A 26,641-nucleotide genomic window follows, 5' to 3' on the forward strand; every position below is an offset into this window, starting at 1 on the left:
AATATGTCCACTGTCCTCTTTCGTTCTTCTCGTTAGTCCAAATTCTGGATGATCTTCATTCCTCAGGCAAAACTCCAGATTATATCATTTTCCGTTCACTTTCAGTTTATCCTCGTACATTTTAGCAAAGTGACCCTTCGCCCTCGCTGCTTTCATATAAGGTAGTAACTGTTTTCTTCTACTTCTTACTTCAAATGACATATCTGTTTCCACTCTCACTCCTGAACCACAGAGCCGTCCTAGGTTATTCAGAATAGCTTCCCTTACTTTTGTATTCCTAAAGCTCAAGAAGATAGGTCTTTTGGTCCCGTTTCCTAACCTGTACGAATGGTCGACATGTTTTTCTCTCAACTCAATATTAAAGATCGCTTCACATAAATCTCTCACTTTCTCAAAGGTATCCATCTCTTTTTCCCGGCCCCTTTCTTCGACCCCGAAAATTAAGTTATTTTTCCTCATCTTGAGATCGTAGTCACTCATCTTCTTCTTTAATTTGTTATTCTCTGCCATCAACTCTTCTATCTTTTCACTGATGTTTTCTACCTTTAGTCTTAAGTTTTCTGAAACCTGGTTCTTCATTTCTACTTCTACTTGAATCAAGCCTGCATTATTATTCCTTTCTTCTCTACTTAATTCACTTACTTTATCCTTTTCTGATGTCTCTTTCTGTAACCACTGTTCCATCTTCTCTTACTGTATTCTTCGCTTCTTCCTCAGGCCAGTAGCCTTTATACTGTGTTAGCGAGTTGTGCACACGCGACTGCTATCTCCGGCGTTCTGCTGTAAATTGGACCAAATATAACATTAAGACGTGGGACGTAATAGGAATTATGATTGAGGCTAGAGACACAATTCCACAACAGTCCTTAGAAGTTTTCCGAAAATTAAAAGTTCCTGACAGCACCCTGGACATGATATCCTCCCTGCTCTGAAGTCATTAATTTGCATAATTAATCATCATTTGTATTCTTTATAAAATGTAATTTGTCTTGTAGCCTAAATTGTTTGTTGCATTTCCAATAAATTTTTCAATAATAGCCTACTTAACTAGGGCTTCTATTAAAGGAAAAAATTGAATTAAATATAAATATTCTTTTAGAATTTATTAGGAGGCCGATTATTAAATCCTGGTTGGGACGGCTATCAAATATATCTATATATTAAATATTTCTTCATATAAGAAATATCTTCTACTTGAGGCCATAGGAATTATTACATGATTTGTTCAGTTTCAGAGGAATAGAGGAAAGACTGAAATAACCTATTCTACATAGTTCGTTATTACTTTCTTCCCCTGAAATGGAACCAAGACCCAATCATCACTGCTCAAATTAGCATTTTCAGACTGTTCATCATCATTAGCCATGGATCTATCTTCTGTCTTAATTTATTTGTCAGTTATGAAATAAATGTTTGTACTGCTATGATTTTGAAAGAAATAGCTGCAACATTTTCATTTGTTTCTTCTACCTTTTTTTTTATTACTTTCTGGTGTTTTGGCAGGACAGCTTTGATCTCTGGTGAATATGTATTCATTAGCTAGGTTCTTCATTATTAGTTACCGGTACTGTTTATTGAGAATTTGAGAAAAACCTCTTTTGGCTTTAGCAAATACTTTGCCATATACACTTCTTGATGTGAATATTTTTTAAGGTTAAGTTTCAGAACTACTGCCTGGAGTTGAAACTAGGTAAAACTAGGCAATTCGCTTTTTTCTCTATACCTCTTCATTTCATCCCTCTTCTTTTTTTTTATCGGAAGACCCTGTCCATCTATTGTCAAATTAATTTTCTTCCTTTTTCGCATCAGTTTTTGCTTTCCACTTTCTTTTCTGTTAAAGTCTGTATATCCCCCTAATTCCTTAAGTCTTTTCCTCCTTTCTGCTTTGCGTTGTTATGCTGTTTTTGCCATTATAAAACACAAATCAATACTTATATAGGTAGGCTACTATAAGCCTTAAAAGTATTGCGAAAATGTGACGTACTCTACACATATGTTATATCTTAAAATTCCTATAGTACAAGAACAAAAAACATTTTGCGTATGCCAAAATGTTCTACTTGAAGTGTAGTATCAAAATAAAAGTCATACTAATTTTCTCTGCATTTATGACATAATAATACATTATGCAACGAGCCTATAATGGTAGTAATTAAGATGCAAGTATGTTTATGAAATGAGCGCAAGCGAGTTTCATAATTTTCATACGAGCGTCTTAATTACCATTATAGTCAAGTTTCATACGACTTTTTATGCTCGACCATATTTCTAACTTGAAATTATTCAGAAGTATTCATTTTATTCTTATCTGACTGAGGAGCGGAACTGACCTTGTGCAATAGCTCGTAAATTGTGAGATGTATGCAGACGCGAAAGTATTGATTTTTTCCGAGAAACAAATGTCCACATTGACCTTGATATAATCTAGAGAGTAAAATAAACATTAATCTTGATATAACATTGAAATTAAATTAGACATTGAAAAACGAGATGACAAATTGAAATTATTTCAATATTATTTACAATTAGCACTAATTATTATAGTAACAGAACTGACTTTATTTCAATTGTAGGTGATTTATTGTGCAATTGGTGAAATGAATTTGCGGGAATGTGCTTTGTGAAAGGCTGGAAGATGACGGTGAATTGATGTTAATTTGTGTGTTGTTTTTTTCGACTGAGTTTAATATTGTATTTGAGATTTCGATTTTATTTTGGATCGATTCTTCAACATAACCTTCTGCGACAGTATTGGATTTCCAGCCTCTGTGATGTTTCGCTAGTTGTCTTTCGATTGCATATCCGAGAATAATCGATACTTGCGCTTTCATATTGCTACAATGCTATTTTCTAATTGGTGGAACACCTGAACTTTAATGAATAGGTGTACTTTAATGAGGTCCATTAAAGGGCTGCTACCAGGTGTATAATTACTACATTTCGGCATGGTCGAGCATAAACATTTTTAAAAATCTAAAGTTTGTGTGACTTACATTACACCAGACATTCACTTTAAAATTCTTAAAATGACCATTTGTGAAATGAGTCGAATGAACAGTTAGTGAACATATTTAGAAAGTTCAGAATCTAACTACACTGTTGGAATAGAAGTGACAGAGCTTTCAGAACATCAGATATACATTTTTCAAAAGTATGCAAAACAATCCACAATTCTTGTTTCTTCTCACACTTTTGTAAGGAAGAAAGTGTCTTCTGATTTCAAGAGCAAGCAGCTTAATTGTCATGAGTTGTGTTGATCCCCTTCTTCAGGACTTCAATGCACTTCCATATGTGCAGTCATGGTTGTGAACAGGAAGGTGGATAGCAGATGAAACTGCAAGCTTTTGAAGGAATTGGCTAACGAAACAATCTGGGGATTTCTGGAATAGGTGAGTTCTAGTATTTTTTTTTCGAACTACAGCACTGAATATCAACATAATGAGAGTTTAAAACAGTTTATAAATAGTTTGGCCAAGGTACATCAGTTACTTACGTATTTCCTTGTATTAGGTATTTGAAATATTTATTATTTATTAATAAAAAAATGTAAGTCATATACATCAAAATAAATACCTAAAATATAAACCGTCACTGTAAAAAGAACTGCAAGTGAAACTGAAGACTCAGCCAGATCGTAAAATATACATTACATGCAACGTGAGGATACCATACAGTGAATACAAAATTTTCAGTCAAGCAAAAGATGTCCTCCTGAAAGGAACAGCGGACTTGGTGTCAAGAGTACTAACTTCTAAAGCTCAATATCATTTCTGTCATATACATCTCTTTTATACGGAAATGACAGTTTCTTAAGATTAATTCATGTTTTCTTCACTTGCAAACAACAGCAGTCATGTACCAAAATTGATCAGATAACGAACAATTCTTCTTGGCAACAGATACTTTTGTGCTTACTCAAATAATTGTGTATACAAGTCTTCATTTATCTTATAAACAATTCATCATTCATTCACACATTTACCACATAAGAATCTTTGATATTGTGAATGTTATCAGAATAGCATTTCCCTGGAATGTTGGGGGCCTATATTTTGCTACTGACCTGCTGATAACACTTTTGCAATATATGTGCAATTCAATGTTTTTCTATGTTTCCCTTGAAATAATCTCGACGGAAGATCTCGTTCATCAGTCCTCCAATGTATGTCCTTATCCACACTGGAGGAATCATCGTCAGGAAGTACTGCAACAGAATTACAAAAATGCCTGTTTTAGGAATCCGAAATTATAATACATTTTACGTTTGTTCCTATTCTTTGAAACATATTTCTACTTTCTCATTATATGAACGTAAAAAGAAATTATGATGATTATGCAAAATTCAATTTCAAGATTTTCATGGAGAAAATATTTTCTGCATCTCTGATATTGAAACGTGGTGTATGGCATTTCGTGAGTCTGTGCACAGCTGTTTCTCCTAAACTGTTAGATGAATTTTTAGAAAGGTGTAGATAGAGCTTTTTCCATACAGACAATGTAATACCAGTACACCAGTGGCGGCTCGTGAGATTTGAGGTTGGGGGTTCACATAATGAATACTCAATAGTCACAACATTATTTTTTATTTGAGAGCAAGTTCATGGTTCACAAAAAAAATAATGCTATTGTATTACATATAAAATACTGTAAGACTATAGAATCAAATAAACTCTCACCCAATGCAATAATGTGGAAGAGGATGGTGCTATTGTTCATTGTTTTTACTGAAAAACCACCCTTCTCTCTGTTTTGTTGAAAATGCGATCACTCTCGTTGAAATCAAAGTTTGTTTTTTCTCACCATGTTATGCCTTTCAGTATTCCTCCTAAATGCAATGTCGAGTTCTTCTCTGATATCTTTTTTTCAAGCATTGATAGATCCTGGGTTGAATTCTTATGAATCATAGATTCTTCGTGTTTTTTTCAATTATTATTTGTGTTAGATTATTTAAATCACACATCCTCATTTTCAACCAACTGGCATCACTGTCTTAGCACAGAGCAAATACGGAAAACATAACAATTTGCTTGTGACTTTACATCCACTGATCCAGTTATTTCTTCCATAAATTTGAGATTCAGACACTCTACAAAGCAATTTACTCTTACATAATTGGTCCTAAGAGATTTTTAAAAGTGGAAGAGGACCCCCAAGAACTTTTATTTAAAGTTTTTTTTTAACGTAAGAGTTGAAAAGGTAGTTTTCTGAAGTAGGCTACAACAACACCATTTTTCGCCATTGTAATTCCTTCATTTATAGTTTTCTCCTCAAAGGCAGATTTTTCACTGCAAACTCATCATTCTCTAATCTTTCCTATTTTTTACCTTCCGCTTTGTGTACACGCCGTTTTATTATTGTTGCAAGCTAGAGGTTTGACGAATCCTAAATTTTGTCGAATTCGAATCCTACAAGTTCTCTAATCCCTCGTATCTCCTGAATCTCGAATCTTTCTAAACAGTAGTAGTAATAACAATAATAATAATAATAATAATAATAATAATAATAATAATAATAATAATAATAATAATAATAATAATAACAACAATAAAATAATAATGCATTTGTAATATTATAAGAGAAAGGACAAACTACATCAAATTAATGTTTTAATTGAAGAAAATTATAAATCTGTGGTTAATGAAAAACAAATTTAAGAAAAGCTTTCGAGAAAAATATAGCTGTCCACCGTTGTGGCTGAGAGATAAGCGAGTCTAACTCCGAACCCAGCGGGCCCGGGTTCGATTCCCAGGTCGACCTAGTTGGCGAGTTGGTATAGCGCTGGCCTTCTATGCCCAAGGTTGCGGGTTCGATCCCGGGCCAGGTTGATGGCATTTAAGTGTGCTTAAATGCGACAGGCTCATGTCAGTAGATTTACTGGCATGTAAAAGAACTCCTGCGGGACAAAATTCCGGCACATCCAGCGATGCTGATATAACCTCTGCAGTTGCGAGCGTCGTTAAATAAACCATAACATTTAAACATCGATTCCCAGTCGGGACGAGTTGCCTGGGTGAGGTTTTTTCGGGGTTTTTCCCTCACTCCTATGGATGAATATCAGGTAACTTTATCAGGCGATTGGAACCCCACTCATCTTCGCCACTTCCTTTCCTCCCCTATCATCCTTTCATTCATCATCCCGTTACTTCTTCTGGTTTTCAGATCGCTCTACAGGAGGCCCTCTGAAGATGCTGGCTCTCTCGACTGGCCTCCGTGGATTATAGTCATGTGATGATGGATAGCTTCTGCAATGAGCAGACCTTTTCGTGGGAGGACTTTCACCTCGGACTGTTAAGGGAGCCTTGGGGGGGTTGCCGAAGCAGGAGTGGTACATGGACTCTGTTGGCTGTAGGGACCAGTCATTAAAGTGGTCAAGTGGTTAGTTCGGTGCATGTAGAGGATCAGTGGGCACGCAACTCATCCCATATAGGGGGGTGTACAATAGACCTGAGGTCGTAGTGCATGGAATGTTCCGTCCCTCCTTCTAACAAGAAAAAAATGGCCAACCCATAGATGGCATATATGCCATCAAACAGTGTGGCACTTAGGGCCGTCACAAGGTAATATTGGTGATCTGGGCATTACTGAAATTGCATCAATAGCCCCTTTTTTTGTTAGTGAACGCATCTATTGGACGTCAATGGAATTAAAAGTAATCTTATTAAAGTTTAAAAATGTTTATTCATTACGATTCGAAAGCTCTCAATAACGAAAAATCACAAGGATTCGCGTAATTCGAATGTTCATTCCTTATTATAAAAATACGTTCTTCTGCAAAACGTATTTCCAATAATATTGGTATCACTAATATACATATGTCCAGTATGTCCATGCAGTGCAGCGAGAACATAATCTTATAACTGCTACTGCATGCTAAGACAGTATATTTTCTGACAAATTCATGGGCAGATCCTTCCTGACTGCTATCCCCTCTGAAGTGTCAACAAAAGAGAAGCCTATTCCGTAGGTAGCTTTGGAGGGAGAAGTGTGAATGACAGAGAAAAGGGTAGTGTGTGCGACAGAGAAAAGCAGTATTGGAGCCACAATTTTCGGTGGTGACTACTTCGTTTTATTAAAACACACTTTCCCTCTATTTCTTCACATTTGTCTACCGCCACAGGCTGTTTTAGCAGCTCTTGCTGGTTCACTTCTAAGAATGAACCCCAAGATGCCACTCGCTACATTACAATATTCCACCCGACTTTATTGGCTGTAGTTCGCTTATGCTCTAACCAAAAGAAGCTGAACGTCCAGCAATTTCATGTATGCAGTTGCCCTTAGAAATGTCAATTATGAAAAGAATGAGTAACATCAAGAGACAGGGGGTTCAGTGAACCAGTGAACCTAATGATGAGCCGCACCTGCAGTACACAAAGTTTCGAAGATTGGCTCTATATTCTTCTTCAGGTGGACAGAAAACCAGGGGTGAGAAATTCTTACTAGTTGGGGTTCTTACAAAGAGCTTAATCTGTTTGACTGATCGACGATAGCCAGAAGAGTGCAGAGTAGGACTCCTTCTCACTTGTTTCTCTCCTAAAAATGAAAGTCAGTCTTCGAAACTTTATGAATTCCTTTTCCATTATCAATAAAGGAGAAATTCCTGTCTACAATTGAGGGCTTTGCCGGAAGCAAAGTGGATAGACCTATATGTCGTCCTTCAGGAAAATGGTTTAAGATGTAGTGAATAATTATAGTAGCGAAATTTTGTTTTTTTTTGTACTGTACATACCTGCAGGACAGGGCTGCGTGCGTGTATAACATTTTATTCAGGTGCGTTTTAAAATCTTAGATTGCATGTATCTCAATTCGCCATATTGACGTATACGCCCTTTTTCCGACAAACCCCTCAATTGCTTTTTTCCTTATTTAGATCAACAGATGAATTTTTTCATCCAAAATCATGCTCTGTAATAGGAGATTGAGCCCTTTCACATGCCAAGTGTCATGTATTTTACCCTGGACGAATGTACGTAGTGGCATATTGTTCCCCTGTAACTGGTTTTCCTTCATAGTGTTGTCGGTTACTGCTGAAGAAGTAATATACGTTCTAATTATAAACAACTAACACTCCAGGTATATTTTGATATTTCTATCATCTTTATATGCCAAATCCACATCTGTGGAGTAACGGCTAGCGCGTCTGGCCGCGAAACCAGGTAGCCAGGGTTCGATTCCTGGTCGGGGCAAGTTACCTTGTTAAGGTTTTTCCGGGGTTTTCCCTCAACTCAATACGAGCAAATGCTGGGTAACTTTCGGTGCTGGATCCCAGACTCATTTCACCAGCATTATCACCTTCATCTCATTCAGATGTTAAACAGCCTGAGATGTTGATAAAGCGTCGTAGAATAACCTACTAAAAAAATTATATGTAAATTTTGGTATGCCTGGCTTACTTTATTTGTGCAGTCGAGCTAGTCACTACTTGAGCTGTCTGTTAAAGGTATGCAACAGTGGTGTTACATTCTATTCAAAATACATTACATTTTGAAACCCATTCATACATTCTATTCAAAATACATTACATTTTGAAACCCATTCGTACATAGTATAAACACTTGGTCTTCGACCTTTCTTATGGTACTGCATTTCTATTGGCAGAGACTGTACAACAAACAGTTTTTATTCATTTGAGAAAAATTCGTTCCGGCACTGGGAATCGAAGCCTGGACAATACAATGTCACTGGCTGTGATGACTGATATTTATAATGAAATAGCAGTTGACATTAACAGTTTTGTTTTTCAGTCACTATTTTTGAAATAGGGACAAAAACATCTCCCGAAGAAATCTTTTGGGACAATGGGACACATTAGCGAAAAAAGGGATGTTCCCTTGTTTTATGGGACATAGAGTAACTCTATACATAAACAAGAAGTAAATGTTTCAGCCTCTTACCTGAAGACCATGGGCCCAATAACCTGTTGTTGTATTCACTTTCCCCAAAGTGTTAACAGCGTTATGAGCATATGTTGTTGCATCTGGAACGAATAAACTTGTCTCCTGAAGACGATGACTAAATGCATTCATTTTTGTGTTTACAAAAAGTGGTGACAAGTGTTGAATAGTGATTCCATCTCGCTGATATTCATACCGTAATGCATCTGAGAAACTCTTCACAAATACCTGTAAGCAAATCAAATTACTTTCAGCATGAATTTAAAGAGACAAAGAACTGTACACTGTCTCCTATCTTCAATAAGTAAGGTTCTTAACTTATCAGCTAATTGTGAAATTTTTTTATGACAGGGTTGAGAATAAATTGTATTATTATATGCAGTAGCGGTTTGTGGTATTTAATAATGAAGCAATTGAGTTAAGTAAAATTAAAACCTTGCAACTTGAGAATGGTAAATCACGTATAGTGAGAAGATGACTTGCCGTACTTATTTCAATTGACGTACTGTTCTTATTATTTGAGTAGACTCATACATGTTAGACAGCACCTCAGAGTCCCCACCAATATCCGCCACTGATTATATGACCTATCTGGAGGGTTTATTGTAATTTTTATGTAACAACTATTTTTTGTAACTACTTTAAATTGAAGCATTGCAAAGATTCAAACTATTACTTAAATCCAGACATTAATAAAAATATGCAAATATTTTATATGAATTGAGCATTATAAATCGTAATCGAATGCGTATTTGTTAATTTCCTCTTTAATTTGCTTATAAATTCTAATTCATTTCATAATGAGCAAGAAAATAATGTTAATGTTTTCCTTCGAGGTACCTCTGTAAAAGAAATTACTAAATGCTTATATTTGAAACGTTAGAAAATGTACTAGTGTTCTTATGAATTCCTCATTGTTAAGCAATTGCTGTCTTTGGGCTGTGAAAACTGTAGTCCATTCCTATGATCTAATATGCTATCTCCTTTTTACAACACTCATAGCTACATTAACGTCATAACATAATTTTCAAGTAGGGCGCAAAATTACTGAAAAGGCTGCAGCCATTGTGGACGAGTCGCCACTGCTTGTCATTCTTAAGATCAAATATCATCACTATCACTTTCACCACCTTCTTTCACGAATTTCGACCTATGTAGTCTGTTTCACTCTGCAAGGTACAAAATGCTGTTTTTCGCAAGACTTTGATCTCTGCTGACGTCAATTTGTTTTCACTTAACTTTTCTCTAATGATCTAAATTTCCTTTCCACAGGTCACGAATTTTTTTTTTTTAATCAAGGACCTCATTCAACCATCTAGGAATGACGCACCAAAGCTGTAGTCTTTTGTTGTCGTAGTTTGGCCTCAGTGTGCCATGGGCAGTGAATTACATAGTATCGCATAATGGTGATTAATGAAACAATGGTGAAATGCCAGTAGAGGAAATGGGAGTATCCCCGAAGACCTATCAACAAGCACTTTCTTTGTCTACCAAAAATTTTATTAGACTAGAAAGGATTCGAAATCCCATCACCAGCATAGAAATCCGATGCTCTATCGGTTCAACTAATAATGTGCCTCCAAATATCTGAGTAGAAATTACCTATTTATTGCAAATCCTCAGTCTAGTAATTTGCTTTACATGATTAAGTGTTAAAGTTCAATGAAACAAGCCTAATAACTTAAGAAATGTCGCCGATTTTAATCACAATACCTGGGGAAAGAGAATATCCCCATAAGATTTTTTTTTTTTTTTTTTTCATTGTACAAAATAGAAAGAGAAATATTTTGATGCTGCAAAATATAGATTTCGAGATTTTCATTTCAGTATAATACGGTACACGTTTTCGACATTCCATGTATCGACAATAAATATATATATATATATATATATATATATATATATATATATATAGGTATATATATTTTTAAGCAGGACATATCGTCTATGTGCCTGCCTATTTATACACAGTGATTCATCGGAAATTGTTGGATGAATTTTGTTCATAATCTCCATCTATGAGTCAACTTCTCGGAAAATAAAGGATAACAAATACAGAGTGGCCCAAAAAAAAAGGTAACAGATGATATGTAGTTTGTATCATATCTTTTTATTGTTTCTGTTGCAAATTATTTCAATGAAGGTGTGTTTCATAAACCACCACAGCCTAAAAATACAATTCTGCAATGGGTGGAAATGTTTCGAATGACAGGTTCTGTTACCAATCACAACTGCCTATATCTGCAATGTGTGGTGAGCTGACAAATGTGATGTTTTGTTAAGTGGCCACGTTAGTAAACAAAACTGTCGTTTCCTTGGTTGGGAAAAACCACAAGAGTATGAACGGAGACCATTACATTCTGAAAAAGTAACAGTGTGGGCTGCTGTGTCCAGCCATGGCATCGATGGTCCATACTTCATTCACGATGAACATGGAAACAGGATAAATGTCAATGCAAACGTGTACAGGCAACAAGTTATTGAACGTTTTCAAGGGGATTTGATAATATTTTGTGAGTTAAATAATCTTGATTTGGGACAGCAAGTGTTTCAACAAGATGGGGCAAATGCCCATACTGGTCATGGAAATCTAACCCTACTGCAAGAGCTGTTTCCTGGTCGACTGATTAGTAGGGGATCAGACTTTCCGTGTCCTGCACGAAATCCTGACCTATTTTTATGTGATGCGTTTCTGTGGAGAATATTGAAAGAACAGTGCTTCATACCCATCCCACGTACTCTAGACGCTCTATGTGCAAACATCGAAAGAGTTATGCACAACCTAACAAGAGAACAGTGTGATGCTATGCTTACCAAGATGGTAGAGCGCATGGAAGAAATCATAGCCAATGATGGAAAACATGTAGAACACTTAGTTGTGATGTTGTGATATTATGTGGTACAAGCATTTCGGTTACCTTTTTTTTTTTCTTTTTTTGGACCACACCATGTAATGACTTTTATTAAAATATTAATGCATACCGATATTTTTAAAAATACACAAAATTACGATTTACGCAATACTGGCACTAATGATCTCCTTAGTTTCTTTTGACATAAGATGGAGTCACTATTGAAATGGTATAGATTGCATGGTTCCAAAAGTAATTACAGATGTAATGGAATGTGCTTCTCCAAATCAATTTTCCACATGCTCCCTAAGTTCACCACATCCATTAAAAGATAGTTTCACAGGCAGTACATATGATGATTACTCAGTAGAGGCTTTGTGAAGCATTACCTTAGAAGCTGCATAGACTGTCATGAGTGGCAGTGGCTGTAGCTCAGAACCTGATGATACATTTACAATGGCGCCTCGTTTCCGCTTCTGCATTTGCGGCAGAATGAGACGTGTCATCATGGTCGTGGCTCCAATATTGATGTTCACAATGTCCCATAATTCCTGCTGAGGTACTTCGCCCAGGTACATGGGGTAAGTGTACTGTCTTCCTACATTGTTCACTGTAATAATAATAATAATAATAATAATAATAATAATAATAATAATAATAATGATGATGATGATGATGATACTGATAATAATGATCATGATCATGATGATAAAGAAATATCCCTTACATAGCTAATGTCAAGAAAATTTTCTTTTGTTTCTCTTCTCTCTTTGAAAATAACAAGCCAATTGAGGCCCCAAATAAAACAAGAGTCCAAGTCGCCTATTTTGCGAATTCGAGATTTCTTCAGAAGTTAGAGTGACCTTCCACTGACAAGAAATAGCCCAAATCCCTGTTTTTGTACATGTTTGTGACGTCTTTATCCTTTGTTCCCATGTAACAGTATCCCAAGTCTATAACTTCGATCACTGTTTCGTTGTCAGCAGTGCATGTGTTGCTGCAAAGTCATTGGGTTCATTAGTCAGGAAAATGAAGGACATTAGCTAGCTGAACGAAGTTTCGAGTGAATATGATTTCAAAATCCGTCTGGAAAAAAGTGCTAAGCCTGCAGAATGGAGACAAAACAAATGTAAGAAAATGAAAACCTGACGAGGAGCAAAACTATACCCAACAACGTCCACCAAGAAGCATGCAGAACAAAATGTTGAGTAAAGGGCAGCATGCAGCTTTGAATATTTGCATCCCCCCCCCCACCTATAATAATTTCAATTATAATTTTGGTCGTTCAAAATCTTTTGTCTGTGGAGAATGTGAAGAGTTGGATACCTACCAAAATGTTGGTTGAAAAGAACACAGCTCTTGACATCTTGAAATGGAGGAAAATGCTTTCTCAGTGAAAAGCAAGTGACTATGATCACTAGAGTATTTTTATGATGTTACGGTATTTCCTTATAGTCGATGTTTATATGTAGGTTAATTTGCTGATTTGTCTGAAATATATTTTGTGCAGAGATTGTTTATGTGAATGTTATGTTTTATTTAATGATGCTCGCAACTGCAGAGGTTATATCAGCGTCGCCAGATGTGCCAGAATTTTGTCCCGCAGGAGTTCTTTCACATGCCAGTAAATCTACTGACATGAGCCTGTCGCATTTAAGCACACTTAAATGCCATCGAACCCGCAACCTTGGGCATAGAAGGCCAGCGCTATACCAACTCGCCAACCAGGTCAACGTTTATGTGAATTTTTATGCATTTAATATAACGCAAAGTCTAATTTATAGCAAAGAAGAACTGAAATATAACAACATGCCAAATCGACCTTATATAAGCCTTATTTATTCTGTACGCAACTAGCACACAAACATTAAAACACTGTTATATACAGTTTGATTATGTAAATGTATAACCTAAAACTTGTTAATAAAATGTAACCTAGAAATAAATAATTCAAATAAAACCTTCTCCTCTTAAATTTAGTTTTCTAAACTGAGGCTGTTGTTTTATTGAGGACCTCAATTTCGCTCTAAGTAGAACACATCTTGCCAAAACTTCCAGAATGGCTCCAATGTCCACTCACTATTTTATGAAATTAACTACTGGTACCAAATTTTTACTCAGTGTATAAAAGGCAGGCAGACTGGTGGAGTCTAGTGCTGGCCACAGCAACTTCTTTTGTCAAAATTCAAAAAGCATGGGAGTTCTACTTCTCAACCTCCTGAATGCTTTAATGGCGTTCATAAGAAACATTTACCTTTTACAGGCTAAGGAGAAATGCAATGTACTTCTCCAGAATACCAATTCATTTGTTTATGCTCTTGATTGAAAGTGAAAGTGATGAAACTTAATAATAATAATAATAATAATAATAATAATAATAATAATAATAATAATAATAATAATAATAATCCATGGCACTACAATCCTTTAAAGGCCCAGACCAAGCAGGTGGCTGATGGCTTCACGTTCACATGCTGAAGGGGAAGTGGATGATCACCCAACTACAATGGAAGTATTGTGTGGTTAGCATGATGATCCCCCCAGCCATTATAGCTGGCTTTCGTAACCGGATTTCGCTACCTATCATAGTTCCCCAAGTGAATCACGATGCTGTGTGGGCACCGGTCCCACACACTGGCCGAAATTTCATGAGAAAATTTCTTCCCCCATGAGGACTTGAACCAGCCTTAGACTCGATGCTTTAGATCACGACACCACGGCATGGTATCGATGAAACTTATGGTGACCAATATCTACTAACAATTGGACGGAGTTGCGCAATAATAGACCAACCAACAATTTGAAAAAATGAGATATTTGCACAAATCTGTTGATGGCAGGCTAATTTAACTCGGAAAAAATCAAGAATGCAATATCAGAATTTTGCTGCTATTTATAAGCAAAAATTCGTATATTGCATAAAATTCATTTATTTATTTTGCTTTGGAATATTAATTCAACTGCTGGTCTCTTGTTAAAAATCGGTTAGCCTTTTTTGGTATTATTTGTGCTATTTTTTGTAATAGTATGAATGTTATAATACTTCTTACATAAAATGTTTTATAAAGAAAAAACAGATTTATTTCAATGGTCAATATCTCGAAACAGGTTTTTGGCACTTGGATCACTATTGCTAATCACCGTCCAATTGTCTTGCTCATATTTCATGTGTAGAGATGTATGTTGTTTATGTAGGTCTTTTAGTATATTAGTTATTGGATAGAGGATACCGGTACTATAATTTTCATCATTGAAAGCACCAGTTGGGAAGGAAATATTTCATGGATATAAGATTTCTATGCATAGCACATACCTAAAATTCCAACTGGAATGTCCTTCAGCTCTCTTTCAATGTCGTCAAACACAGGTTGTCCTTTGCTGAAATCAGCTGCTATAGTCCTAGTCTTCACTTGGAATTTTGACTCTGAAATGCACAAATACTTCGAAATAAAATCAATTCTCTCTCTTATATGACGACAGCAACACATAAACAGCTACTACGTGGTCCAGTAGCTAGAGCACTGGACTCATAATCCTGTTGACTCTGGTTTAATCCCCAACATACCCTCGATTTATGACTTGTGTTAAGCAGGCCTGTAGTCCAGGTAACACGGGGGTTTTCTTCAGACACTCCATTTCTCTAACATCCTAACAATCTCATCTCATCTCATCTCATCTCATCTCATCTCATCTCATCTCAAGGTTTTATAACTCTCAAGTGGCCAGGATCCGATGGAGTAAGCACAGTCTTAAATCACTAAGTGATTATTTTTCGCATATTATATATTATTACGATATCACTCATAATGAGTGCACCTCTGCACATGTATGGACATTGTGCCATTGTCATACATCTACGATGGAGTGCATGAGGGTAGGCCACTAGAGGGAACTCAAGAGGTAGAACTTAAACTGAGAGGATTCAATCCGACATCAGGATGGGAATCCGGTGTGGCTTAGTGGATAGAGCGTCAGCACGTACAGTGAAAGCCCAGGTTCAAATCCCGGTGCCGGAGAGAATTTTTTTCTGTTCCACTCATCTTTCATCATATGATGACGCAGAATTTCTGCACGGAAATATCATATGTACTTCGGTACATCGTAATAATATTTAATTAGAGATGTCCACTCAAAAAAAGTTACGTGAATCTTACCATTCGTTAAGTTATTAGCAAGTGGATATTTGGCAAAATGTGACACTCCAATGCCTGCCAAGACAAGGATGACCAATCTAAAGACCGCTCTCTCAGAGATGGGGGTAAAGTAAAGTATTTATTTAAAAGACTTTTTAATTACTGCTAATGAAATGACTGTATATCAAAGTGACCTTACTCAGTGACGTGATAGTGATTACACATACTGTACCTAAGTTTATGTGGAGAGGTAGCAGAAGTATTTTCTTTGTATCGACTTTGCCGCAAAATGTTTTCCCTTCTAGGTTCAAAAGATATTCTGTGGCCAGTGATTTTGTTCTCAATGACTGCTTCTTGCCCTGCTGTCACATTCACAAAGGAAACATGGAAACTTATTGTACGCAGCCTGCTGACCAAGAAGCATGCACAACACTCCAGATCTCCACAGATCATCCAGATATGATCTTTATATATAGGCTATAATATATTTCATCTTTGTAAAAAGAAGTTCAAGATTAAGGTGTACCCAGTAACCAACAGGTAACGAAGCATACCGGTACTTGTTGCCATTGTGCAAAAGCATTCCCTTCAGACTTATTTTGGAGCAACCAATAAAATTCTCCATTCATCCACTTCGTACTGAACATTAAACTTTTGTATCAAACCAGGAATATCACTGCAGTATACCAAGACACTCTCTTGTGAAAAGTAGGGAGTAAATTCCTATTCTTTATTCCTATACCAATTAAGAGATGTTTCTGGTGCCAGAAAATTCTTTTCTTTTAATCTTAAACGTAAGAACTTAGCTTTTCCTTGGGTGATTCTAAATCTTTTATATGAGTTCAAACTGAGTAACCTATTGAAGACTTTCACTTTCCACATCACACAGCCTTCTAGATTATGTTTCTGATGTTCATCAACAAGTTAGTACAAATTTTTACATTAGAGCACTGGATTATGGCTGCACCAAAATCACCAGTACATTAATACTATAAAACATTGAATATAATTTTGTGTAAAATTGATGGGTGATGTGGCATTTTTATGTCATTTCTGGCTTCAGCACACAAAAATACATAAAGGAAAGCTAGAAATTTTTTTTAAGTTTTTTTCATCGCAGACCTGTGTTATGGTAAAAATATTTTCCTACGAAAATATGCATATGGGTAAATATGTTAATTAGTATAGTGATAGATACATTTCATGCAATATCGTAGGTAGTTTTAAATAAATAACTAGTTCTGTAGAAAAAGGAAACATTGAGAAAATCATAATCGCTCTATTTTACAACTACTGGTATACTACTTCACAATTAGTTGAGTAGTACACTAAAAGCACAGGTTGAGTTCCCAGTAATTCCAGTGATGGAAGTATGTGCTGGACACAGACATTGGTCAAGGTCATAATTTCGCCACTTCTCCATTATTTTGTCATTATCATACATAAAGACTTAAAATTATATTCCTCACGAACACCATGCCAGCAAGAATTAATATTTCCCATAAAGACCATGGGAAAGACTCTTCTTAAGCGAGGCAGAGGGGATGATGATGATGATTATGACGACGACGACGATAATTACTATAACAATGGACATTATCTCTCTGTCTTTCTTTGCATTGTCTTCATTACTGTAAGGGGGGGACCTTCTTTTCCCATAGTAATAAATTTTTATATTTACCAATTTTTGTATATACTTGGGGCCAGGAGTAAGTTAAATTAAATGTTCATAATCTTCATCATCATCATCATCATCATCATCATCATCATCATCATCATCATCATCATCATCATCATCATCATCATCATCATCATCATCACCACCACCACCACCACCACCACCACTATCATCATTGGTTGTACAGACTGATGTGAACCATAGTCTCTTCCAGCTTATTTCGCCATCTTTTCCTGTCCTGGGCTACCATCTTTCAATTCCAGCAGCCCAGTCTTCCTCAGGTCGTTTTCTACTCCATTTATCCATCTGAGCTTAGGTCTGCTCCATTCTTCCTGATCACTGGGATTTGTATTTGGTATTTTCTTAATGCATTCTTCGTCATCCGTTCGTGCTTCATATTTTAATAATACTGATTATATCTCAGTCATCCAAGATTTCATGGAGTCTTTTTATTAAATCTCTTCCTCCAGTTTCTGCCCTCATAAAGAGGACCACTTATTCTTCGAAAGATCTTTCTCTCAAATACGGCTAGCCTTTTTCCATAATCTGTGGTAAGGGTCCAGATCTCTGAGACATATGGTAGGACTGGTCATACTAATGTTTAATTTTTTAAGTGGTTTATCAGGACATAATATAATTTGCTGGCAGTCATAAGTCGATTACCAATTTCTAAAGAGATATCACTCGTCATCAAAAAGCCTAGATAATTAAACGAATTGTTTTTTTTTTTTTCAAATTTATGTTCTCCTCTTTGAATGTAATTTTCTCTATTGCCATGCCCAGATTTAGTTGATGGTATGCATTTTGTCTTAGACTCATTAATTTCATCAGCCTTATTTCTTTACTCATTTCTTCTAGAACTGAAATGCTTCTTTCTCCCTATGATGACTAAATCATCTGCATATGCCATAAGTTGAGTTGATTTATAAAATATTATGCGTCTTGTGTATACACTAGGTCTTCTCATGCACTGCGGTATGCAACTAATCAAGAAATATCTGTGTATGCAGTAGGTTATATTGAGTGGCATGAAATTATTTTTGTTACAGGTAATTTATGAGTAATTTAGTAAAAAGTAAGTTAAATTATGAGGAACACCGTAATTTCAACTCTAATTGTAGGCCATAATCAAGAAAGACACTAAGGAAGTTAAGTAAACTATTTTGTGACAGTTTAAAACTTTTTGTTATCCTGGTTACTACAAATGTTATGTCGAAATATTTCTGAGGAAGCAATATTAGGCCTACATTTTTAAAGCTTTATCAGTAGAGCGTGATGTTGTTGTCGGCATGGAAAATCTGCCTCTTCCACATTGACTCAACTTGCCGCCAAAATTGTTACCTAATTTTCGTCATTATTGAAATATTTCACATATTAAGAGAAGGCTGAACTCAGATTACGTAACATTTTTTTGTCCTGCAAAGCAAGTCCATCAACAGCAACTGCATTAAGTTGTATTTTATTTAAATAAAGAAATTCTCATAGCTTCTCTTTACACTAAAAATATAATTTTTAAATTCCATCTATGTTCAAGATAATTATTGTCATTTAAAATTTGATTAGTGCAAATACATACCAATTTCTGCTGCCACTTCATCCAACTTCTGTTGCGTGCGGCTGATAAGAACAATGTTGACATTTCTCCTTGCCAACTCAAGTGCATACGCCTTACCAATGCCGTCTGTTGAGCCAGTCACAACTGCAACAAATAACCAGGGGTATTTATTTGATAAGGGAATTTACCATGCACCTATTTATAATACACTAATGATATAAAATATAAACTGTACACACAAAATTAATATATATCAAAATAATGAAAAGTATAACCTTTCAGATGCCATGAAAGCACGTGTGGAGCATGTTTTTATGAACTTGGCACTAGAATGAGGTGTGTATAATAATAATAATAATAATAATAATAATAATAATAATAATAATAATAATAATAATAATAATAATAGTAATAATAATAATAATAATAATAATAATAATAATAATAATAATAATAATAATAATAATAATAGACATCGGATTTATGTGCACAAAAAATATCTAAAATATGCATGCATTTATGCTGTCAAAATCTTAAAAATATGCTCTATAATTTCGAAAATATGCACTAAACATGCATTGAAAGTTTTAATTATAGGCTTATGTACGTTCTTCCTTAAACATCATTCTGGTCGTCGTAATTTGATTTGCTGTACACAACGATTATTTTTTCCAATTGCTCAAGGGTAGGTTTATAACGTTTAGTATTTAACACAAGTTTGTATGCTGAAAAGGACCTTTCTACGTTTACAGATGTTATTGGACAAAATTTGAAAGCACTTACTAGCTCTGGGGAAATTTCTTCTGGAAGCACTATGTTTTCACCTTGAAGATATTTATTCACAGAACACAAAACTTTAAAGTCAGAATTTCTCTCTAAAACACTATACAATTTAACACTTAATTTTTCTGCATACTTTAAAGGAGCACTCTAAAGTTTACTTTGAACCTCCTTGAGGATTGATAAAGATTAATGTAGGCCTAAAGACAAACCACATTTTTCGAGTTTATTTTATGGCTTCAGCTATAATTTTGAAATGTGCCTTGATTACAGTCAAGTCCCTTGTAAAATAGTCACTATTAAAAATATTCTGTGAACGTTGAATTGACAAAGCTTCAGTTGCATTCAGTGCACCAACGAATTCTTTAACTGCATTGAAATTATCTGAATAGAAGAATGCAGCTTCAATCCACGTACCACAACATGTAAGTATTGGCTCTGGGGATAATGATAGGACTGGAAATTATTTTTCATAAGCACTAACTCAGGAAAGGGCTTTAACAAAATCTTCTTGGTGCTGGAAAAAAAAAATGTTATGTTTTATTTAATGACGCTCGCAACTGCACAGGTTATATCAGCATCGCCGGATGTGCCAGAATTTTGTCCCGCAGGAGTTCTTTTACATGCCAGTAAATCTACTGACATGAGCCTGTCGCATTTAAGCACACTTAAATGCCATTGACCTGGCCCGGGATCGAACCCGCAACCTTGGGCATAGAAGGCCAGTGCTATACCAACTCGCCAACCAGGTCGACTTCTTGGTGCTGGATATCAAAGTGTTCATGTCAGAAAAATTTTTCCTTATGACTTCTGCTACTGTATGAAGTCCATGTACAAGACACGTAACATAAATGAATTTGGAAAAAAATATTTTCAAAGCTGAAGCAGTAACATCACGTTGTTTTTTCAGTACCGGTAGTGTTTGGAGAGGCTCCTTATGGGTGTCTCTATAGTAAGGACTTTATTATATTGTCACTGATGTGTTTAAATATTAATTTTAAAATTAAATATTGAAAAATACATTATTATATGCTCTCTGCATGGAAAAATGATTAAATATGCAGCAACATCGGAAATATGCAATTATATTTACCAGTGGCATAGCGTCAATGTAAGCTAAAAAGCTCAGCTTCCCCAGTTAATAATAATTTCATAATAAACCTGCAGTTTATAAACAAAATTATTTATTAATTTTAGTAGAATTTATATTTATGCATTAAATATTGTGATGCGGCAGCTCAAGATGATTCGTGATGCAGCAGTAAACAAGAAGCCTGCACACATCAGCTTAAAAGCAGACTGGTTTCTTTCACTCATTCTTCTGTGTAACCCACCCCGCAGATTTTCATCCCTTACTAACTAAACTACCCTGGTCGCAAGGCTCGCAAGAAGCTAGCTTTTACATTGAAAATTATTTAGTTTCCGAGTTATCCCTTTCGTGAGTTGTGTTCAGTTGAAGTGTTAGTGTGCATTTGATTGTGGCTGATATAATAAATAATGAGTGAAATAACAGTTCCTGACACCAATTTACTTGAATTTTTTAGGACAGTTCTATTATCAAGACTGACTTACGAACAAAAGTGTGATTTAGAAAACAAATGACTGACTCCCTTGCTGTCACTAAAGGACACAACCAAAACACAGACGTATACTTACGTAATGATACTAATTAATACTGTATCTGTTGACCGTTAATATTGTGATTTCTCTAAGTATGACAGGGAGTGAGCTAATGTTATACTATACGTGTCTATTTGTTAGAGATATGTGTAAACCGTGAATCATATTTTACTACGTATCATTTGAGGTCATGCCTTATTGGTGTTACTTACGAGGTTCCAACCAATCTTCGGACTGCTGACTTGACATTGGCTATTATTTACTTTAAACCGTAAGTGGTGAGGTATTTTTCGAGTCACGTAACTGGGGATTGCGCTTACCCCAACTTAGAAATTTGTATCGTAGCACTCAGATAATCAAACTGAATTTCTAATTTATATAATCAAATACTTTTAAACTAGGTTTTCTTCAAAATTAGGGAAGAAGGCAGCATAATAAGCAATGAAAAAAATATATCTCCTCACATCCACCTGCCGCAGGCTTCTTTTCTTACAATGCCTGGGGCACTCACAGCCACCACCTCACCAATTACTGGTTAAGACTATATTTTTGTAATACGTTTTCTCATATGTACATGAAAGACAACTTGAGTTAGCTTCCCCTGCTCAAAATTTCATGCTACGCCACTGATATTTACTATAAAACTTCACATACAAAAACAGAAGAACATGAAACATATTGCAAAAGTTAATTCCATATCACAAGTAAAAACAAACTATATATACTTGTACATATAAATCCAATAAAAGTAATAATAATAATAATAATAATAATAATAATAATAATAATAATAATAATAATAATATCATAAGAAAATTACTTGAGTATAAAAAATTGAGATTAAACATTAAAATGAACAAATTAAAATGATTAGTTATTGGAGATGTAGAATAAGATTTAATAGGCCTAATAGGAGAGTCTATTAAAATTTACAATGTAGTTGAATACTTAGGAGTTAAAATAAATAATAAAGGAGACTATGAGGAAGAAATAATAAAGGATAATATGTTATATCGACTTTGAATAGAATATTATGGAACAAAACCATAAGTGAAAGAACAAAAATACAATCTATAATAGCATTGTAAAAAGCATATTAACTTATGGTGCAGATATTTGGCCACTCGAGAAAACAGCTAAATCAAAATTATTGATAACACAAATGGACTTTTGGCGTCGAGGAGCCCAAATATCCAGAAAAGACAAAATCGAAAATAAAATTAGAGAAGTGATGGGAGAGAAAACTACAATTTTGGACGATAAAACAACGAAATAGTCGAAATGGTATGGACATGTGCGAAGGATCCTGGATGACAGAATACCAAAAATTGTGCTGAAATGGATACCACCAGGGGACGCAAGCAAGGAAGACCTACAACAACCTGGAAGAATAATATACAAATAACAATAAAAAAATTATTTTGATGAAGAACAATGGAACAACAGAGAAGAATGGAACAGGGCTATCGGAAGATGTCACACTTTAAAAAAAAATCGAGTCCATATAATAATAATAATAATAATAATAATAATAATAATAATAATAATAATAATAATAATAATAATAATGAAAAGCTGTGTTATTTTGCATTGTTGCCATATCATCCCCGTCGTCATCAACATTACCGCCATTATATCATCATAATCTTCATCATATCTTAAATAAGGAGTGTGTGCATTGCCTGTCTTGTGATTGTCCTACTCTGTCTTAAGGATGCTTAAGGTAGTGATGCTACCTATTATTATCTGATATTAGTGTAGAATTCTCACAAAAATAAGGATGGATAGCTCAAAAGGGGCCCAATTCTTGAAGTAATGTGGACAGTGAGTATTATTATTATTATTATTATTATTATTATTATTATTATTATTATTATTATATTGTCCACACCTGTGGAGTAACGGTTAGCGCGTCTAGCCGCGAAACCAGGTGGCACGGGTTCGATCCCCGGTTGAGACAAATTACCTGGTTGAGGTTTTTCCCGGGGTTTTCCCTCAACCCAATATAAGCAAATGTTGGGTAACTTTCGGTGTTGGGCCCCGGACTCATTTCACCTGCATTATCACCTTCATCTCATTCAGACACTAAATAACCTAAGATGCTGATAAAGCGTCGTAATATAACCTACTAAAATAAAAACATTTATTATTATTATTATTATTATTATTATTATTATTATTATTATTATTATTATTGGTAATGATCCTGTATTTCTGATCATAAAAAACGATCATCATTATCACTTGTAGGCCACACAGGCCCATGAAGTACATTAACACAGCACTTTTCCCATTACAACTTTAGCACTAAAGGGAAATGAAAGCCACCGGCGTGGCTCAGTCGGTTAAGGTGCTTGTCTGTCGGTCTGAAGTTGCGTGCGGGCGCGGGTTCGATTCCCGCTTGGGTTGATTACTTGGTTGGTTTTTTTCCGAGGTTTTCCCCAACTGTAATGTGAATGCAAGGTAATCTATGGCGAATCCTCGGCCTCATATCGCCAAATACTATCTCGCTATCATCAATCTCATGGACGCTAAATAACCTAGTAGTTTATACAGCGTCGTTAAATAACCAACTTAAAAAAAAAGGGAAATGTGTGATTAGGTTTCTGATTTCGGCTACTTTTGACACTATGGAAACATTCTAGTGCTTATCTGACTGGAACTTTATTAGTCTCCAGGCCTGTTTTGGAAGTTGTAAAGGATAAAGATGTCTTGTTTACACACAGAGCCTTCTTTAGTTACAAGCCGGGGCATGGGTAGGTTTGGCAACGCAGAGTGGAGGCGGGAGATTTTAGAGTGATATTGTGTTTGCTCATTGCTTTCGTTATACGTAACGCGTATTTTTTTCAATATTACTTCATGCACAAAGGTAAGATCAAGATTCAGAGTAGTGATGTAAATTATTACGGGTTCGAAAATAGTGTTTTATTGCAATCGATTAGCTATACTTCAAAATACGGCGTAAGTAGGCTACTTACATACAAAGGCTGCCACTTAAAATAATTACAAAAAAAAAAACATGTTTTTATTGATAGTACGAAGGTAAATAAATAAATAAGAAAGATATTCCTTGCACCGAAAATAATAAAATCAATAATGCAATAAAGACGTAAGTTCCTACGCATTATTCTTAAGCTCCATTCAGTTAACAAATTTGTGGCTAGCAAATTGACAATGTTTTGCGACTTAATGGTGTTTCATCTGTGAAAGGTTTAGGATATATTTTAATATTATCTTATGCGATTATCTATCGTGTTTTTCTACAAATATTTCAGATGCCTAGAAAGTGCTGTGTGCCTATGTGTCGTAGCAACTACACTTATAATTAAAAAAAAATAAAAACATACTTGTTTTTTTTATTGATGGTACAAGCGAAAATAAATAAATACTTAAAGAAATGTTACTTGTACCAAAAATAAATAAAATAATGACGTACTTTCGCAATACCCTATTCCAATCAATTAATCATTATGTGGCTAGTAAATTGATAATGTTTTGCCACTTAATGTTGTTTCACCTCTGACATGAAAGGTGTAGGATATCATATGCATTTTAATTTCATGTGATTACAGTATGTCGTGCTTTTCTATAAATATTTTAGATGTCCAGGAAGCCAGTTTTAGTTTGAACCTGGCCAGTCACCATAACAATACTGTTATCCTAAATTATTTGTAATAAACTTTTTAAAATATAATTTTAAATAAATATAACTACAGAAAACAAGCTAAGAATGTGAATTATGCAAATAGGCGGTGAATGTAGAGTATCCAACGCCCACTGAACGAATATTTCACTTTTATCACTGCCAATGTTGCGCTATAATCGTATATGCAAGGTAGGCTATAACAAAAACCTAAACTAACCAAACCCAACCTGTCAAAGAAGCAACAAGTTATACTAAATATGTGTAAAATTGGCCTATGTCTCTATAGTGGGCGGGACATAAGTAACATTGACCACAAAACTGCAACATTTATGGGATCACAAAACAGCTGTTTACAATGACTTTGAAAACCAACGGCGTAACTTTATTGATATAGCAGGCGAGACCCAACAATTTGACTAGAATTCTGATACACACAAACCACAAATAAGAATATAAAAATGTGGTTATACAATATTTAATAGAATAGTCAATTACTTTGTCATCCATAACCGTAAAAATTCCCAAAGACTGCAACCATTTTATTTTCATTTATTGTCTTTTTTTTTTTTAATCACCAACACGCATTTAGTTTATAATACATCAACAATTAACGTTTGGTACAGTCACGGAAGAAAAAACTGGCCGATGTGCAGCAAAACTCGTAATGTTACTTATGCCGGTTTTGTTGTGATTATCACAGTATAGAGCATTGGTCCCCAACTCAGAGCGCTGTGTCGTCATCAAGCCTTGCCCGCTCGCCCGCGGAACGTCGTAGCAGGGCAGGTAAGACGTTCAGCGGCGGGACCAAAATATGAATTTACTGCATAGGTTTATGATTGTTTTCTGATGAAAAAAGAAACGGGCTGAATAGAAATAACTAAATGAACTATCTTAAGCAATTTGAAAAAAAACAAAACATTGTAGCCTATTTTCAACAAAGTTAGAAGTTAATAAATTTATAATTACTTTCAGAAATGTAATACACATTTCATGTTAATTATTCGGGTAATGCATGACAATTACTGTAAATGTGTAAACTGCTTCTGTTAAGGAAAATGTTCAAAAAACACATAAAAATCCTAGGAATAATAATGCAGAAATTTAACTTCATTCAGTCCACTCAACACTGGCATTAGCACTGATTTTTCGGGATTTGTTTAATTCTCTTTTTCCTCAGCAATTTCTCAACGATTGGAACTATTGTTTGTATAGCGCATAATGTGACAGCACATTTTAAGTTGTGATCCGATAATTGGCTTCCATGACATGGCTTGTTTATCTTCATCATAGGAAAAAAATTACTGTTCGCACAGATGGCCTACGTGAATCCGAAAAAGGATGTCTGTGCAATCGGGGAAATCTAAGACATGGAAAGTTCATATAAAAGTCAGATAACTTCTTTTGTTTTCATTTTTATCCTTCAATTCACTATCGTAAAGTAAATCAATAAGTTCTAATTACAAATACTAATCGAAAATCAAATTGA

At 35.1% G+C, this 26,641-nt stretch overlaps 1 protein-coding gene across 2 annotated transcripts in view; it reads right to left on the reverse strand.

The window, feature by feature from the left end:
- LOC138707842 (hydroxysteroid dehydrogenase-like protein 1) overlaps nt 1-26,641 on the reverse strand; it is a 245,405-nt gene that overhangs the window by 30,551 nt on the left and 188,213 nt on the right. For both annotated transcript variants that reach the window (XM_069837819.1, XM_069837818.1), the window contains exons 2-6: nt 19,131-19,253; nt 15,057-15,167; nt 12,133-12,353; nt 8,892-9,119; nt 4,064-4,204 (exon numbers count right to left, since the gene is read on the reverse strand). In XM_069837819.1, the coding sequence (XP_069693920.1) occupies nt 4,097-4,204; nt 8,892-9,119; nt 12,133-12,353; nt 15,057-15,167; nt 19,131-19,253 (791 nt within the window). In that variant the 3' untranslated portion in view covers nt 4,064-4,096. The remainder of the gene's footprint in view (nt 1-4,063; nt 4,205-8,891; nt 9,120-12,132; nt 12,354-15,056; nt 15,168-19,130; nt 19,254-26,641) is intronic.

This window comes from Periplaneta americana, chromosome 10, assembly GCF_040183065.1.
Source record: "Periplaneta americana isolate PAMFEO1 chromosome 10, P.americana_PAMFEO1_priV1, whole genome shotgun sequence".
Lineage (NCBI taxonomy): Eukaryota > Metazoa > Arthropoda > Insecta > Blattodea > Blattidae > Periplaneta > Periplaneta americana.